At 41.1% G+C, this 19,629-nt stretch overlaps 1 protein-coding gene across 1 annotated transcript; it reads left to right on the top strand.

Moving 5' to 3' along the window:
- Nucleotides 1–2,304: 2,304 nt before the first annotated feature.
- Nucleotides 2,305–13,593, top strand: e2f2 (E2F transcription factor 2). Its single transcript, XM_034231729.1, has 7 exons — nucleotides 2,305–3,111; nucleotides 8,414–8,513; nucleotides 9,375–9,594; nucleotides 10,056–10,217; nucleotides 10,345–10,459; nucleotides 10,567–10,765; nucleotides 11,692–13,593. Exons 1-7 carry the CDS (start codon nucleotides 2,836–2,838, stop codon nucleotides 11,955–11,957), a joined length of 1,338 nt encoding a protein of 445 aa, XP_034087620.1. The 5' UTR covers nucleotides 2,305–2,835; the 3' UTR covers nucleotides 11,958–13,593.
- The last annotated feature ends 6,036 nt before the right edge of the window (nucleotides 13,594–19,629 follow it).

The following is a 19,629-nucleotide window of genomic DNA, read 5'->3' as shown; positions in this document are numbered from 1 at the left end:
TTGCTTCTGATTTCTAAATCAACTTCCGCAGGTCAAGTGCCGCTTTGACATAGAAATGCAACCCCGTTGACCTTGCAACAAATCCAAATTGGTTTGGTTCAAGACAGAGATTACTGAGCAACAACTGTAACCCCTCAAATTCATAATTTGCCAAACTACAAATATCCAACTCTGAATCACTGCAGCTGTGTCATAAACACATTTTGGCATGCCAAACAAAAGTTTTTCTGTTAAGTTGATGTCACAGTACTTTCCCTTTTATTTGGCTCCATAGTGAGCCCTTGTTGTGAGGTATTTCACACTATACTTAAAATGACTCAAAACATTCATGACATATTTCCTTAACACCATTTGAATTCAATATGTGTGTAATATAATTTACACACGGCATCTATTGCACGTCTGTCCGTCCTGGGAGAGGGATCCCTCCTCTGTTGCTCTCCCTGAGGTTTCTCCCATTTTTCCCTTTAAACTGTGGGTTTTCTTTGGAAGTTTTTCCTTGTACGATGTGAGGGTCTAAGGACAGAGGGTGTCATATTGTCATACTGATATTTTGTACAAACTGTAAAGTCCACTGAGACAAATGTAACATTTGTGATATTGGGCTATATAAATAAACATTGATTGATTGATTGAATATGAATGCTTGGTACACAGTATTCAATGACAAGTTACAATAGGCTCTAAAAATAATAATGATGTCATGGTTAAACTGATTTGCATGCTTCATTGTGTGACCGTAGTGTCATATTTGTCAGTCAGGTAATTTTACGTTTGAGCTCAAAATATCGTTTTGTTTTGCAGGCTTATGTGAGCCCAAGTTCTATAAAGAAGTCAAAAATGAAAGGCATTAAAACCACTAAAACCAAAACTAGACCTACCTAAACACTGTATCTACAAATCACATTTCAGACCACGTTATACTACAAAAAGGATCTAAATCTGAACAAAATATTAATCTGGACTATCAACAATGCAATGTTTCCAATGAGTTGTACTTCTGCATTTTGTAGGAATGCATTTTGTAGTTCTATAGAAAAGAAAATAAGGTGGACATGATTGAAGTTGCACTATATAGAATATGTCAATTCTGTCACAATTTCTTGTCTCTTACATCTTAAAGCTTGAATGTAATATTAAAAACATAGCAAATGTCTCCAATACCAGCCAATTAAGAATCAGGCCATCTAATCCAGTGTAAAAAGCAGGCAACAGGGTAAACTGTTGGACTCACCGTTTAAAAAGATGGTAAAAAGTTATTTGTTACAATGTTGATTGAATAAAGCATAACTAGCTGAACTTGTATTAGAATTTTTTTTGAGTTCATGGTTTGAAATGTAATTCAAATCGAGGCATGACAAAAGGCCTTGCTGTGGATACGAGTCTGCTGCTTTGCATTGGCCAATGGGGGTCAAGTCATATGGCTTGGGTCTGATAGCTGCTGGTGGGGGAGGGGTTGTTTTCTTTCAATATCTCCTCTGAGCCAATAAGCAAGAGTGGTACTGAATGAATCCAATTACCATCTACACACTATCCACAGCAACACCTTCTAAAACACAGGCAACAATACACTTTCATCAAGAGAGTATATGGATTTCAATGTAAACAATTAAATAGCTCCTTTCTTACTATTTAAATCACCCACACAGATCATTTGTATATATAATGATGTATAATTTGTCATTTATTTCACTTAAGTTGAAACTGAAGAGTCTCCTCAGACAAACTAGTTCACTATTTGAAAATGCACTGTATCTTGTGATCTACTTCTTATCTGAGGCTAAACCTAACCCACCCCTGATTAACACACTAAATATTAAAGACTGTTAAGTTACATTGTTGATAACAATCACATTTTATGGATGCATCCAACAGGACATTTTAGATGTATTGACAATTATATTCCTGTAATTTTCCACATTTGAAATAAATTGTAGCTCAAAATACTGTATGATGCAAGATGTGTTACTCATTGTGTTCTGTTATAACTAAAGTGAAGTATCAACAAAGTTACAAACATATTTTTTATATCAGTTTATATAGACTGGGTATATTCTTTTTCAAAATATGAAGTGTTCATTGTCTGCATCTCCCACTCCTGGTAATAAAGAACATTCTGTCCTGAAATGGTGCTACTGTCGCTTTAACATGACCCGCCACACCGGCGAACAACTGTTTTATGCAAATGTGACAAGCCGAACGTGCCGTGAGCCAATCAGAAGCGAGATCTAACCGCGGGAGATCTAAATTTCGCGGGACCAACTTTGGCGGTAAAAAAGCTGTTCTTCCCTAGTTCTTGTCCTGTTTGTATGGAGAGCGGAGCTCTGAGGTGGACGGACAGGAGTCACAGACAGGGTCGTTTCCGCATCACAAGGACTCAAAAATAAATCTTAAATCTCAAGTTGGAACCTGATCTCTCTTAGACCTGGAAGCCTTCTTGTGCTGGACTTTAAAAAAACTGGATGTTTGAAGTAGATAATTTATTTAACAGGCAGTTTCTTTGTAACCTGTAGGGTAAGTTTCCTCTGCACTTTGTTACCGGACAAAGGATATTAACGACTAGCCTGCAGTATTTACTGAAGAATATTGTTGAAATATACGCTTTAATTATCTGTTTAACCTATGCAGTTTGCACTTAATTGTCTGGGTTCTGCTGTATAACATTGCTGTTTGGCTCTTTTGTTATTATATTGGCAGGGTAGACGTATATGTTCATACAAAGCCTCTAGCAGCAGCAGCAGCTTGCTAATTACAGGAAGCCAGTTAGCAGGGCATCGATCAGTGCGCTTAGCTTCCAGTTTGACCAATACGGTTATATTTAGTTTACTTCGGAAAATGATGCGGATGCCTAAAGGCGTCTCTCCGGCATCAGGTCGGCCGGTAGTGGGACTGCCTTGTCCTCAGCAGAAGATGAAGGTTTTGTCCACCGGAGGAGTGAAGACCGAGTTCTTCAGCACCGGACTCTCCAGCCCACCGATGAGCACGGTACCAGCCGGTTATTTCACCCAGATCTGCAACACAGCCGTGGCCGAACAAAGAGCCAACAGCCTGTATTCAACCCCCCACGGACCAGAGGCTAAACCCATCAGATCATCCTCCGGGCGACTGCCGGTAAGGAATCAAACACACACTAAGCCTGCACTACAAACACACACTTTTCAATAACTGAATACGAAGTGTGTCCAGTACAGTGGGTTATGTGGGCGGAATCATTCTTGATTTCCGTTGGTATGCATGTGTAGCAGCGTTTGGGGCACATTGAAATATGTTTTGACGTGATAAGCCACAGAGGAGCCACTGTGAGTGCTGCTGGATGTGTGTGAATGGTGTGTGTCTTTTCCCCTGCCATGTTGGGCTGTGTGACATCTTTTCCCGCAGTCCAGCTGTTGCTAGACAAGAGCAGACGCTGTGTGTGTAAATCTGGGTTTGATGGTTTTGGTAAGGGAAGGGGGGGGGGGGGGGGGAGTTGATACTGTTTGGAGAGTGTTTGGGGCCCCTCGCTTGTGAAAAGGAAGGATGAGTAGCCTACACAGTAGCAGACAGCCTGTAGCTTTTATAGCATCAAACAATGACCAGGCTGGTGGCAGACATTAATGTAAACACAGAATTTCACTGTTATATTAACCATTTTGGGAGCTTTAATTCATGTGTACTTTAACACAAAAATGTCCAGAGCCATAAGTATCACTTGTATTTTTGTTGTGATTGCACAAATGACAGCTGCTCAAACAGCACCTGTCATGGAGGCACCACAGGACCTGTATAACCTGTTCACAACACTGTAGGAAAGAGGTAGAGGTTATAGGTCGCAACCCAACAACTGCTGTCATTCCTTGAGAGTTGACACTAAAGTGAAAGGAGCTACTATGAAACATGGTGCCTTATTTTGTTAATGTAAATGAAATAAATGTGAGCACTGTTCCTGCAATGCATTGACATTATTGCTTCCATTATTATTATTGCTGAATGATTATTTGAAAAGCTTTATGATCTGAGAGGATTGGATGGCACTCGTGTTAGTGCTCCACACCTGCTGTTGCTTGTTATATTTGGACTCTTGTTTGAGGCCAGGCAGCCTTGTTAGAGAATCGCCACATGGATAAAGGGGTTAGGGTTTAGACGAGTGTGTACAGGCTCTCCAAATCTCATGTTAACCCTCTGCCCTCGGAGCCTGTATTCACTAATAGGCCCTTCAAGAGGATTAGGTGGACATAAGTAAAGTGAGGAATGGGCTACCACCTGGCTTATCATATGCAGAGGTAAACTACATTACAAGTAAGCATTAATATTAAGTTGGTACATCATGTGAGAATTCAAATTAATTTGGTTGACTGACTTGGAAATGTATTACTCACAATTTAACCCAGCATTAAGACCATTTCATGCGACAGATGTTTTCCTTTTAACTGGCCCCGGCTAAAAAGAGTCAAGATGACATTGTTTTTTACTGATAATGGTGTTGTCCATTTTTGCTCAATTTAGATGCACACATTAGATGTAGACATGTGTTTGGATTTGTTGTGGCTACAATAACTAAGACTTTTGAGTGTGTAATTTATTACAATATTACACGTTGTTGCATATGTTACAGGACATCAGTTTAGGTGGAAAGGAGTGATGCACTTTTGAAATGACAGAGCAGGTTTCAAAAGCCCCAGAGACCCATAATTATGAAACTTCCTCCGCATTTCAGTAAATGAGGCAAATGTTCAATTCTCGGGAGGATATCACCTTAAAGTGTTATAAGAATATGTGACTATAAGTAGATGATTAAATAAAGTGTATCTTTCATGTGACAAGAATAACGTGTCCACTATTGCTTAAATACTTTGAGGTAGGCATTGTTTTTGGGGGGGGGGTTCTGAGTGCGTCCTTGTCTTTATTACCACAGGCTACAGCTGCAGTTTTTTGACGGGTCATGTCCCAAATAAAATGATACTTCTCTACTCCAAATTATTTGTATACAGAAGTTTGGTTGCACAGCAGTATCCTGCCAAAATACCACTCTGAAGTAATGAATTTATTTCAATGTATTGCAGAATTAGAAGATGGATTGGACACTAGTGTCCTCTTCATGTGTTTGCTGACACAGCAGCTTCATTGTTTGTTCAGTCTTGTGTTTACAGGAAGTGCTACTTCTTCATGTTCAGCTCACTTGTTTCAACTTTAAAAGCAATACAGTAACCGTCCTTTAGGTTTGTTTAACTGTGTAACAGGATGTTTGGCTAAACACCTAAACCTAAGTTCCTTTAAGTTCAGACAATTTCCACTATATTTGTTTGTACTTAAACAAAACAACTCTTTATCACTCATGCATAATCACACGCTTGAATGCAAAGCTTACTTGTGGGGCATTTGTTTTGCGACACTGAGTAAAGTGAATGTTTTACTGAATAAAGTTTCAACTTTAGCTGCAGGGATGTCATCTTTACTCCTTAATGATTCTGACAGTAGTAGAAGGCAGTGTATCAGTGATTGTCATATGACTTTTAACCAGGGTGTGTGGACTGCTGATAATGTTGTGTCACTCTTGTTTCATTTTGGATTGATCGTGATGTAAATGTGTTATAGGATTCAGGCCTCCCTCCAAAGTCCAGGGATGCCCCTTCTCTCTATGACGGCTACTTTTGATCCTCAAAGCAACAAGTCCCATTTACCTCAGCCAAATGGCAGTAAAGCAACAAGATGCTTCTGCATAATGTCAACCAGAAACAATGTCCCTCTTATTCCCTGCTTATGCCACATGTACGTGTTCCCAGATTTGACCGGAATGTGCGCAATCTGCCAAGACTGCATACGCATTGATATCAGCTTTATGAATGACTCCTTTTCTCACAAACTTCCCTCCACTGCTGCCTTGAATTACCTAGTTGTTCCAGAGTCGAGCCCCTATTGAGAATGATGACACTCTGGTGTGACATTGGCCACGTTTCCAACTGTATGCACTCAGCCAGAGTCTCTTAATGCTTTTCTGTGCGCCCTTATTCACCTTGGTTTACCCCGGCATCAGCATAATGTCCTCAATAGAGGCAGTTTTGCATTTCAAAGCAGCCTGCAACCCCTCTCTCTATCCAATCCATTTGATTTCTATAGCACATTTAAAAACAATATAGTTGAACAAAGTGCTGTACATCAACAACTGTTTAAAAATATAGCATAAATACATGAAAAACAGACGGGACATGAAACTAATTTAAAACACTCAAACCCAAATGGGCAGATCCACCCGTCTTTCACCTCTTGAGTCTTGTTGACAATGTCAGCAGCAATGCATCAGGCATTGTTTGTCTTTTCACTCTCCGTGGGTAGTGGGGTTTGTCTGCAGAGGAGTAGATATTTGTAGGCATACCATAACTTGCCCGTGGCTTCGATGGAATCCGATTCCCATGCAGCCTGACAGATGAGGTTTGTTGGTTTGAAGAGAGGCCCTAACAGCAGACGTCCTTCATGTGACTGTGACTTTTTGTGTGAAACACTACTGTGGAGATTTCAACACAGCACCGTCAGCAATCAGCCTAAGAATGTACAGCAGACAGAAGTAGCCATGTGTTGTGCTTTGGGTGTAACTGGGCAGGATAGTCTTAGAGATTAAATGTGTGATAACTATAAACATTGTAATGTACAAAATGTCCAGCTTTATAAGTGATCACATTTAGTCTTTCTGGCCGTTTTGCCTTTGTGTTGGCCTATAATACGATAATTAAACAGATGACAGCTTTCCACCACAATAGATGGTGTTTGCGTAATATGGTTGAGTCACCAGAGAAATCCCATATGCAAAAAAGGGAGCACCCAAGCCTTTACAGCTGCAGGGTGAAACCATGCTGTGAATTATTGACATACACGCCTGAAAAATGTAGACTGGTTGAACTTTACATTTAGGTCATTGAAGTTATGAAGTTAAAACTAAGTCTAATGTCAAGGCTGATCTTTTTTCACAATATTATGCTGGGACAGAAGAAATTGTACAATCAAGTAAAACCAGAAAGATCTAATCACTGTTTTCACTACAGCTGTCCCTGCTTGTAGCCACTTCAACAAGTATCACATTCCTTTCTGTGAACCCTGTTTTTTGGCAGCTACTGTCAGTAGTCTGGGCCACATGTAAAAAACACGTAAAAAAAAAATCCCATAAATAAATGCTAACAGCCACCATTTTGACCTGTGCGTTTCTCTGTCTTGAGTTACTGTATGCTTTAGGGATTTAAAGCTGGTCCACCAGCAGCACATTCGTGTGTTGCTCCAGATGTCTCCAGTCAACAGGTGGACATGTCAGGGGGCACGCTGAGACAATGGCAGCCTTCATTTTCCCCACACTCACAGGCGCATCCACACGTGGTTAAGTCAATTCAGCACTTTTACGTCTCTGAGAGTCAGTTGTCTAAACCTATTAGCTAAAGCACTGCAGTGACAAAAAGGATTACTGTGGCCAAGTCTTTGTGAAGAGACATGTAGGACAGGCAGCCATACAAAGCTGAAAGGTTAAGCGAGGACACAGTCATACATGACTCCTAACCAATGTAGCAAGTTACCCAGCTGCCTCGGTATCGTCGGGCTTTAAATCCCACACCTAGTGAGCTCAGTCACCCGAGGGTTTTGTGTGGGTGCAGTGTGTGGCGAAGGGAATGAATGTGGATTGGCTTTCTTGTCAATCGTGTTGAAGTTGACAATTTACTGTCGAAAACTCAGCATTTTAGGGTGTTGCCACTTTGCACAACTTTTTAGTTTCTCAATCAGTTGGTAATTTCCCAATCCTGTGAGGGGGGGTGTGGCTTCATGTGACTTTCACTTTTGTTACATTGGGCCATGTAGGTCATTGATAATAAATAATGGTCTCATGTAGATATTAAGTTTATATTGGCGTCCAAAGGTTGAAGCTGCAGATCTTAGTGTATTATGCGTTAAAGTTTAGCAATCATCGGTTTGTGTGGAGAGACTGGGTGTTAAGCTGTAGGGCAAAGGGGATGTAGGCTGTCTCGAGGGGGGGAGGAGAGGTCATTGAATGAGTCCAGGGATTTCCTCGCATTTTGTGGGCCATGGGTCGAGAGACGATCACCCCCTTTCTCTATTCACCCCCAAAAACACCCACACCATCAGCCCTGCTTGAAGTACTTGGGGAAAGTGTGACGGGGATGCTTTGTTCCAGCACTTGAGGGCTGTTGGCACATTTACGACACTTTGCAACAACCCCCTATTTATCACTTCCTTAGCATGGATGTGGACGTGCCCTACACACTTCATTCTCATGATTTAACTTTTAACCTGTCAAGAAAGGAACATTGTTCCCACCAGACCATAGTCTAGGAAATAATTCAAACGGTTGTTCATTATTACGACTACAAGAAGCACCCTCTTTGCTTTATATTTCATTTTTTTGTTTTTTACTAATGTTCATTAACTCTTTTCTTTCCAGGCTAAAAGGAAGCTGGATCTAGAGGACCCTCTCTACATGCCAGAGTTCCGAACACCAAAAGGCAAAGGCAGCATCGCAGCGAGGATACCAAGTCCGAGGAGTGAGTACACCACTAGACTCGGAGGATAGAGAGATGTGAAAGAGGTGGTGTAATGTTGTAGTTTTTGTGTGTAGATACTTGAACTTAACCCATGCTAGTATTGGCATCTGTGCTGATGAATTGTGCTTTTATTTAATGATTTTAGTGTACAGCACAAAAAAGGGAAATTCAATTCATAAAGAGAGATTTTTCTTCTCGGGAATAAGGAGGCACATTAAACAGGAAAATGAACATTTCAAAAAATAAACAGGAAGTTGTAAGCGTAGTGGAATATGGTCAATGGTAAAGTTATATTAACTCCCATTACATTATAAAGAAAAGCAATTTTAAAGGAACAATAAAATACTAGAATAAGTTCAAACAGATAAGCCCCAGGAAGTGGTTTAATTACAGTGCTTTACAATGGTACAGGTCCAAAGGGAATACAAAGTAATGGCTTGTTTCAAGATTACACTTTTGCTCACAGATGGTCATGATGGGTAAAAAGGGCCAGCTCAGAACAATCCTACAGAAGCAACCTTTAATGAGTTTGTCGGTTCCAAATATAATGTGGATATTTGGAACATGTGCTTTTGAAGACATGTGTTTTTAGGTAATAGAGATGTATCTCTGTGTGGTGTGAAGACTGTTAACGATCAATGAATAGGATCATAAACACAGATAGTGCTACATTAGTCACGTTCACACAGGTAATCAACACAATGACACTCGTATGAAGTTTTCACCTTGAGTATCTTTATTTTATTAGACCTAGCAGCAAGGACAAAACCTAGCTGTGTTAGAGATGTTTAGCATTTTCCTACCAAGACTTTTTTAAATTAAAATGACTTAATGTGCCTTTGTCTGTTTCTCTGTTCTTAGCTCCAAAGTCTCCAGGTGAGCGGACACGGTACGATACCTCCTTGGGCCTGCTGACAAAGAAGTTTGTGGGTCTGATCGCAGAGTCTCCTGATGGAGTTTTAGATCTGAACTGGGCCACGGAGGTCCTGGAGGTCCAGAAGAGACGCATCTATGACATCACCAACGTACTGGAGGGAGTCCAACTCATCAGAAAGAAGTCGAAGAACAACATCCAGTGGCTGTAAGTACCAATACAGTATGAGACATTTGATATTGATAGAGGCATTAGTTTTAACAGGAGATAAAGGTTTTGAGGAAAAAGTTTCATATACTTTGATACAACCAGTTTATGTAGGGCCCTTTAGTCTAACTGGTGATCAGGGGGTTTTGTCGTGGGCATTAAGGACAATAAAAATGAGGAATGCATAACTAGTATAATTGAAATGCCATTATCTGAGCAGTGACCTACACAGTCCAAAAATAACTTTCAAAAGGTTGTTTAAAAGCTGCTGTGTGTTGCAATAATATTGTATTTATCTGCCCCCTAGTGGCTGTTAGGGGGCATTGTACTCAAAAACATCCACTGAACCATTACTGTCTATTACGGTGTCATTGTTATAGAGTTTTTAATTAAATATTTTGTACCGCATTCAGATTGTCAAACTATATTTTCAATCATGTGTACTCTTTGTGTTCTCGTAGGGTTGGAGATGTATTTGAGGGTGGTGCAAGTGGAGGAGAGAAGGCCTGCGCCCTGCGGAAAGAGCTTGGAGACCTGGAGAGGGTAGAAAGGTCTCTGGATGAGCTGATCCACTCCAGCACCGCACAGCTCAAACAACTCACAGAATATGAAGACAATAAAAGATATCCTTTACAACCGGAAGTGATTGTTTCTGTCCTCGTGGTTCTCTGTTGGTCTTATGGGTATGGTTACACATATAATTGTCTAGTTAATTCTGCTGTTGTTAATATCCTTGACCACACACTTTACGTTGGGCTATGTGACATATCAAGACATCCGCTCCATCGGGACCCTCCGAGATCAGACAGTCATCGCCGTCAAGGCCCCCGCTGACACCAAACTGGAGGTGCCAGACACGGCAGGGGTAAGACAACGTAGTCATCACATAATAAAAACTCTCCAAAAACACAGAGTACTTGCAGCGAAACATCTATATGTATGTTTAATATTCTTTTCTCCTTCTCATTACAGCAGGGCTCATTACAGATATATTTAAAGAGTAAGAATGGACCCATTGAAGTCTACCTGTGTCCAGAGGAGGGTCTTGAAGATGCTAGCCCAGTAAAAAGCGCTATCACCCCTAAAAAGGAGTTCCCTCAGCCCCTCTGCCATCCATCAGCAACCCCAATGGCTCCACCGTGCTACAGCGTCAAAGAGGAGCCGTCTGAATGTAAGCTGGGCTTTCTGTGGGGTCAGTACTGTTAGATTCTCACTTTAATTCCACAGTGTTATAGGAATGCTATGATAAACTTTTAAAGGACGTTTTAATATAAGTAGTGTTACAAGTGAGCTTTAGGTACCTTTTTAAACAATCATTCTTTATGCTAAGCTAACACCGGCTGGCTCAAGCTTAATTCTCAAGCAAGTGTATAAAGATATTATTATATCCCAAAACCTCAAACTACTTCTTTAAGATAATGCATCAATTAAAGACATTAGTGCAGATTAAAGTGCCATACTAGTAAATATGTAATTAAAATAAATCCAATACTAAAATTAAGGAACATTTCAAACAATAAATCCTTGTGTAGAAAAGAACATTAATAAACATTATACATTTCTAAAAAGAAATACTTAAAGGTGGGGTAGGTCATTTTGGAGAAACCAGCTCGAGTGCGCTAGAATTTGAAAATACACAAATCTGCCACTTCCTTACAGAGCTCCTCCTCCAACACACTCAAACGCGCACATGACCAATGAGGGCATGAGATAAGTTTGTGCACAGATGGAAGGCTGACAGGCAGGCCATCCAATCATTTTAGCTGGGCCGGCTAAAATGATTGGTCGTGCTTTTTACAGTACTACGGCTTCCACAGATGACATTTTTGAATGGATTTTTTGTCAAAGCACTTCAGATATTCATTGCTATCGGGATGTTAAGAGCATTCCATGGAATATAACAAAAAGTGTATCTCGAGCCGGTTTCTCAAACTTACCTACCCCACCTTTAATACATGAACATAAAGGTATACAACTCATGGATAAAGTTAAAAACAAAACGTGTTGAAAGATGAAAAACGAATGTATTTAAATTACAAAAATAAGACATGTCAGGCTACAAATATTAACCTTTGTTCTCTCTGTTTTTATTCCCAGGCAACATTTCCACAGCTGCTTCCTGTGCTGCAGCCTCCACCGCCGCCCTGCTGGATGTGGAGCGTCTGCTGGGTCTGCCCCCCAGCCTGATGCAGATGACAGAAGACCAGCTTCCTTGCACCTCTTTTGCCCCCGACCCCAACACCCCCTTTGTCAGTTTCTCTCCCCCGTTGGACCACGACGATTACCTCTGGAGCCTGGAGGATAGCGAGGGAGTGTCAGACTTCTTCGACACCTACGATCTCGGAGAACTTTTGAAGAGCTGAGGTGTAGATGAAGGAGGGTGGAGGTAATCTGCGGGGATTAAAGGGGAATATTTAATGAAATGCCTTCACGAGGTAGTACATATTACACTATGAAGCCATAACTCTTTGCTTTTACCATGCCTGTTTTGATGTCAATGAACCCAAAGGAGGAGTTACCCCCTTTTGATTATTTTATTAAATTCTGTATATATTTTTGTAAAATTAAATATCAGACTGCGAGGTCTGGTTAGGTTTAGATTGACATGGATGTGTAATCTCCAACCATTAGGAAACACTGTTTTAAAAGCATGTATTAACTTGAACGAACATAGGAGTTATTATGCATTTCACATCCCCAGCGACAAAATCTGATGCGTCTCATCAGGCGGTGTTTACAGTGACAACTCAGGAATTTTTTGTTTATTTTTGTTTCCAAAGTCTTAAGGTTTTGTGCCACTCTTTGGCCTGTAGGGGGCAGCCTTGTATAATGTCAGCTTTAACTGACATGCAGCTTTACATGATTCAATCACTGGATGAGAGAGAGCTAAAGCCACCAAGAGCCATCTATTAATCTTGCTGTGAATAATACCAGTTTTTGTAGGTGCATAAACAATATCTGATTTTGAGCTTGTGTCGCTTTGTCAGATCAGGTTCTCTTTCTTCGCCTTAAGCTTTATTCCTGGCCTCGTACCTGTTTGGGGCTGCATTGTGTGCCAAAATGTGAAAGGCAGCTTCTGACACCCAATAATGGAGCCAGATCCAGAGTCAATGACTGATAATGGGTTCTTTGGGACCACATACAATCTCTGCCTGATCTAGAAGGCTACACTCACTCATGTTGGTATGGCAGCTTTCTTTCAAATCCAGGTTCTCTATAAATGCGAATTTGCTGATTTGAATAGAAGTTTGTAGATTTAGTAGTGTGACACTACTATTGTATTTCTGAGGCAATACCCCCAAATAAATCTAATTCTGTGTTGCAGGTGTGATAGAAGGGGGTGTTAATGTATGTAATTAAGGTTTAATTAGAGTAGCTATTTGCTTTTGCTGTTGTTCAGAAATGGATGAAGTCTGCTTACTGTCTAGCAGCAACATAAATAAGAAATAATTATTGTCTTAGCTGTTTAAATTTCACGCCCATAATTGCTTTAATGCATGCTGGTGCAACCATTTAAAATTTCGTCAGAGCAGCTGTGTCTTTTATCTGTTTACATTATTTTTTTTTGCAGCGTTCTAGACATTCGGAAATTTGAATTTCATGCAGATATAATTGTGGCTTTCCCTCTAAACTGCAGAGATAAGCTAATTGTCCTGTCCTAACAAAACTTGAAACGTGTGTGTGTGTTTATGTGTGTGTGTATATTTGACAGTTTGGGAAATGGGTCTCATGGTGTGTTTGTGAGTTTTATGATGTAGATTAGTTAATGTGAATTCAGAATTTGTAGTTATTTTTTTCAATGAGCATTATTTTTCTGGTATTTGTACATAATTTGTTTTGTATTTATACCTGCATCTTTGAAAGTTGATACTTGCCTTTTTTATTTTTACAGAAGGCAAAACTGTTTTTGTATGACATGCGGCACTTAATATTTTGTAATATTGTGTGGTCTGTTTGAAATTATTAAATAAACACTGAAGCCATTGTTTACATTTGGAATTGAGCTCCATGACTCACTTTTTATGTCATAAACGTGTAATTCCCTTACACAATTTGAACATTTGTTTAAAAAAATTCAGGGGAAACATTTATAATATTTATGCATCATTGCTTTTCATTTGTTTTCTTCAAGCCTATACAAGATTTATCTTAATAGGACCTGACTAGCACATGGGATTTCTTCATCAATACTGGAGTAGGTACCCAGAGGTTCAACTCAACATAGTCTACTATTAATAATAGAGTGTTCTCTGTCTAAAACCAGCTCGGGCAACTGAGGATATCGACTTAATAGGAAGTGACATTCCCAGAGGAGAGAGAATAGGTCGACATGAAGAGCTACAATGACACTGAATGGGCTTTAAACACAATCGGACAGGTTGACAAAAAACACCCATCATTCTTAGTGAGTTGGTTGCTTTGGAAACTAGCTCACAATAGGAGCCGAGGTCGATGAGGTCAAAGTTCAGTGGGTCACTGAGGAATAGCGCTAACACACTCGGGGGAGGGGGACATTTGCAAGGAGATGAATCTCAAATTGCCCAATACATTTATGGATTTGCAGGTTTCTCACTGCACATTGGCTGCCTTTTGGGAATGATGATTTGATGTCTTTGACTAAATGCTCTAAAAAAAGGCCAACATGCTGGATGCTCTATTCTCCCTGAAGCCATTTACATACAAGTTTATGGCCTTTAAAAGTATCTAACAAAAACAGGAAGCACACACTTATTAAGGGTGCCACATGTTGCTTTTTTTTTCTTAACCCTTACAAAGAAATCCTGTCTCTGCATTTTTTTTTTAACTCCTGCGCCTGATGCTTATTAACCAACATCAGGTCTCTATTAGCGCTAAGTATCTATTAACAAATGTTGCGTTGAACAGCTTGTGTGCTTAACAAGAGGTGGTAAACCGAAGTTTCAGAAACCACGTACACATATATTGCAGTTGACGGTGGGGTTTACATGCCATCTAAACACCAGACCACCTCAGTTCTGTCACGTTGCACCTTGACACCAATTGCTTTTAGCTGAACGCTTCAATTGCCCGAAACTGAAAACCCTCTGTGTGCCAAAGTGACAGCTCGTCAGAAAGCAGCAACAACCTCAGGCCAAAATGTAGCATGTCATTATTTACTGCCGCTTTAAAGGGACACATAATGGTAGTATTATTTTCATTAAAGGTCCCCTATTATACTGTTTTACATCAATATATTAGAGGTCTCAGATATATACAAAACATGTCTCTGAAGTGTTTGGCTCAAAATACCAAACAGATCATGCATTGTAGCATCCCATAATGCCCTCTGTTTCAGCCCTGTTTCAAAAGTGCTGATTCTCTGTCTGTTACTTTACCTCCCCACGCCCCTCTGAGAGATATTTGGTTAAAAAGAACACAATGGTGCTCTAGAGGGAGATTCAGGTGGACGGGTGTTGGTTGGTTATTGGCTAATGGTTACACAAACCAAAACATCGTTATGACATCATAAAGTGGCTAAAATCTGATCATCTCATTTTCAGACAGGTTTTTATATAAATGGATCAGGACAAAAAGTGTGCGAATATTTTTCCCGGAAACATGTTTATGTATACAATTCATGAAAAAGTGGATTTTGCATAATAGGTGACCTTTAAGGGTTGGAGCTATTATAACATATAATTGTGTATAAGTTATATACACATCTAATGTAGAGATTCTGCAATCATTTTATCCTAGCAGGTATAAAACCTATAGTCTATTAGTATAGTTATCAATGTAATCATTATTGAATGGATACATGCAATGCAACAGTATTCAACAGGTGTTCTCAGACTTCCTAGAAAAAAAGTATTCAAACAACACTGTGACGTCATTACATTACATTACATTAGATTACATTACATTGCATTTAGCTGACGCTTTTATCCAAAGCGACTTACAATAAGTACATTCGACCAGGAAGACACAACCTTGAAGAAAACAGAATCATATAAGTACATCAGGTTTCATAGAGCCAAACATTTCAAGTGCTACTCAACTGGCTTTAGGTAAGCCAGTCCTTTATTAGTATAAAAGTGCTTTGTTAATAGTTCTAACGCTCGAAGTGGAGTCGAAAGAGATGAGTTTTCAGTTTGCGCCGGAAGATGTGCAAGCTATCTGCCGTCCTGATGTCAATGGGGAGCTCATTCCACCATCTTGGAGCCACGACAGCAAACCCACGTGTTTTCGCCGATGGGAACTTGGGTCCCCCTCGCAGCGAGGGCGCAACGAGTCGTTTGGCTGATGCAGAGCGTAGTGCACGCGCTGGGGTGTACGGTTTAACCATGTCCTGGATGTAGGAAGGGCCAGATCCATTCGCAGCATGGTAAGCAAGTACCAGTGTCTTGAAGTGGATTCTAGCAGTTACCGGAAGCCAGTGAAGGGAGCGGGGGAGCGGAGTGGTGTGGGAGAATTTAGGAAGGTTGAAGACCAGACGAGCCGCTGCATTCTGGATGAGCTGCAGAGGTCGGATGGCACATGCAGGTAGACCAGCCAGGAGGGAGTTGCAGTAGTCTAGGCGTGAGATGACGAGAGCCTGGACCAGAACCTGAGTCGCTTTCTGAGTCAGCTGGGGACGTATCTTCCTGATGTTGTAAAGCGTGTATCTGCAGCAACGGGTTGTAGCAGCGATGTTTGCAGTGAAGGACAGGTTTTTATCTAGGGTCACACCCAGATTCCTTGCAGTCTGAGTCGGGGAAACAACTGAGGTGCCGATGTTGATTGTTAGGTCAAGAGTGGGACAATCTTTTCCCGGGAGGAAGAGCAGCTCAGTCTTGTCAAGGTTGAGCTTGAGGTGATGAGCAGACATCCACTGAGAGATGTCAGCTAGACAAGCAGAGATGCGTGTGACGACCTGGGTCTCTGAGCGGGGAAAGGACAGAATTAATTGGGTGTCGTCAGCGTAGCAGTGGTAAGAAAAACCATGCGGGCTAATGACTGATCCGAGCGAGTTTGTGTACAGGGAGAAGAGGAGGGGACCAAGAACAGAGCCCTGAGGGACCCCCGTAGTTAATTGACAAGGGTCGGACTCAGACCCTCTCCAAGTCACCCTGTAGGTACGGTCTTTCAGGTATGAGGTGAGGAGGGAAAGTGCAGAGCCTGAAACCCAAAGTTTTTGGAGAGTGCGAAGGAGGATCTGATGATTCACCGTGTCGAATGCAGCAGACAGGTCCAACAGGATGATGACAGAGGAGAGGGATGCAGTTTTAGTAGTGTGCAGTTCCTGTAACGTCATGATTTTGACATTATACTGCATTGATAATAATGAATCACAAACAAGTTTTACCACCTCTTATCAGTCTGGAAAGCTTTTTGTTGCTATACCAACTGTGATGACAGGCATGCTGGAGAGGATGTGGCTGCTTGGTAAAGTTTGTTGCCAGCTGCCATACCACAGACAACTTGAATTTCTTTCCTGAGACTGATAAACTTCAGTCAATTGTGTAAGGGATTATGTATATTTTTGGGTGACGCAGCTCTTTTTGCAATAAAGGTGTTCCCCAGTCCTTCTTTTTAATAGTGCAGTTGTGCAGGTTCCTGAAACAGATTGTTGACAGTAAGGGCCCTGCCCCTCTGAAGACACTTCTTATGCTCATTCCTGTAGAAAACTGTGTTTAACAAAACATCAAACCCTTCCCTCTCTTACTCTCATAATCACTCACTTTTCAGTCATCCATGTCGACCAGAAGAGGGGTTCTTTTACGGTAAGCCTGGGCCTCCTGGCTTGACAGGGGTAGTAAATTGATAGCAGAACTAGTGGAGCTGAGTCAACAACCAGAGAGGAGAGGGAGATTTTTCGGGGGGAGGTTGGGGGACCTACTGCTGCAACTCCACTGAGCTGCTGGGAAGCAGCAAGGAAATCCTGGCTGCTGTAATCTTTACTGGAAGATGTGTTTTCAACCTCTGTGCTGCTGCGTCAGAAAGAGAGAAGCTGCACTGGGTGTACCTCACTTCCTCGCAGCAAAAGTGAGAAATGGTGTGTGGAAAAAAGAGATAGAAAAGCCCCTGTTAATGTGAGAAGTAAAGAGTGAAATTATTATAGGCAGTGGCAAGAGAGAGTGTTAACAATGAATAGGTATGTGCTATTTAGGAAGGAAAAGGGTGGAGATAAGGAGGGAAAACATTAAGTGAGTCACTCCAGTCTGTGTACTCAAACAATGAAGTTTCTATCTATCTTTTCCTCCTTTCCTTTGTCGTACCACCTCCCTGTGCTGTGCATCTCCCCCTCCCTTCCTCCCCTCCACCTTCCAAAACTATTTCCCTCTGCTGATTCCCTATTTTTTTTTTCTTCCCCCCACCCTGTCCCAGCTATATTTTGTGCATTGCCTGCACAGACCGGTTTGCTCAGTTTTACAATAGGACCCAGGCTGGAAGGCTGGCAGACGCACAAAGGCTCTGCTTCTTTACAAGGGGCTGCAAAGAAACTGAAGGAGGGTATTGTTGGGACACAGCAAGACTCGGCATTACATCAGCCCAGATCCATGAAAAAGACAAATGTGTGCATGGGAAATGAGCATGCAGACGCACATATATTGTACAACAATGGTCACCTACATGTAGTCGTGCAAACTGTTTATATGCATTTGGACCTCTTTCTTTCTCTTTCCCTAACTGATCTTGCATGCATACATGTGTGCAACAGAAACAATGAGTGAATGAGGCCCTGGTTAAACTGGGTCAGCAATCTATTTATCTGGCTCTGCATTGTTTGGAGTTTGTCGCGTGCTCTCACTTCCTTACAAGAGTGGACATTTTCTCTTGATGATTGATTGGTTTCCAGCACCCTGCTTTCCCTCTGGAGAATCAAGCACACATTTTGAATGGTGTGCTGCCTTCATTTGAGGAAATATAATAAATATGTATTTGGCCTACAAGTGATTATCACTTTGTGTGTCTACTGAAAAATGATTGATGGGCACCTCAAGCTTACACTTTAATGTATGTCTAAATGCAACAGATGTTTAATCTTGTGCTTTTAGAGTTATTTGTTAGGAAAGAGACTTGCAGCTCAAAAAGGAGTTTGTGAATGTGAACATAGCACAACTGTGAGTACACATAGTTAAAACGCAGCATCAAATATTCACTGTTTGACAGAAAAAAGTAGTTACAGAGAACAGAAAAACACACTTTCCCCACAACTTGAGTCTGTTTGTGTGGTTATAATACACTCAAGTGTCCTAATAGAGCTGGGACAAATTTCCCTTCATAAAGCTAATGTAGGCAAATGTGTGGTTTTGTGGTTAAACCAAAGGGAGCCACTGTACTTGATAGCTTCCTAAAATTACCTATCTGCACTTCATAGTGTATGATATCACTGCTCTCCCCGAGGCAAGGATCAGTGATACACCCTTTGCTTTGAGGTTTGACAATAGGCACGCAGGAGTTATGTTCTAACACAACTCATGATTTTTTTTTCCTTCTTTGATGCACTCTTTCATTTTCTTTGACTTTATCCGATTTTTTTCAGGAGGAGGTCAGTGGGAGGGTCTTTAGAAAAACTCCCTCAATGAAAAATGTCTTTTCATGAGATGAAAAGGAAGAGGAAGAAGCTTTGGAGCCTGAGCCAAAGGGATAGCCAGGGGCGTTATACCTCCAAACGCTTGATTAAAGGGCAGTTGCACAGCTGCAAAAGCACCACCTCAGATACATGTGTGCAAGTACTCATTTTTCATCTACAATACACTTTTAATAAAACATCAAAGCTTTTAGTTATAATATTGTTTAGTGATACTCGATTAACTGTCTCAGTGTAAATGCTCTTGCAAAGCACCATCATCACCTCATCCAGTGAAAATCCTCCCCTTCAGTTTAGTCTCTGAATGAGGTATTATGTATAACCATGGCGACCACACGGCACTCTCTGCAGTTTGCATAGAAATGAGAAATAAGAATGAAAGAGAAGCAGGCAAGAGGACACACACAAACTCTATTTTCTCTCTGCCGAGTGCCAGAAAGCACAAACATTCCCACGTGATGATGAAGTTTGCTCCCTCCCTCTCGGGGCGGACAATAGCGCGC

This window comes from Gymnodraco acuticeps, unplaced genomic scaffold, assembly GCF_902827175.1.
Source record: "Gymnodraco acuticeps unplaced genomic scaffold, fGymAcu1.1, whole genome shotgun sequence".
NCBI lineage: Eukaryota > Metazoa > Chordata > Actinopteri > Perciformes > Bathydraconidae > Gymnodraco > Gymnodraco acuticeps.
This window is presented reverse-complemented; position numbering and strand designations above follow the sequence as displayed.

Bases quoted from the DNA above. Each gene is read 5' to 3' on its own strand.
- e2f2 (XM_034231729.1), top strand. From the start codon at position 2,836: ATGATGCGGATGCCTAAAGGCGTCTCTCCGGCATCAGGTCGGCCGGTA. The intron at 10,218-10,344 runs ATATCCTTTACA...CACACACTTTAC, and splicing joins GAATATGAAGACAATAAAAG to GTTGGGCTATGTGACATATC. The intron at 10,766-11,691 runs GTAAGCTGGGCT...TTTTATTCCCAG, and splicing joins CAAAGAGGAGCCGTCTGAAT to GCAACATTTCCACAGCTGCT.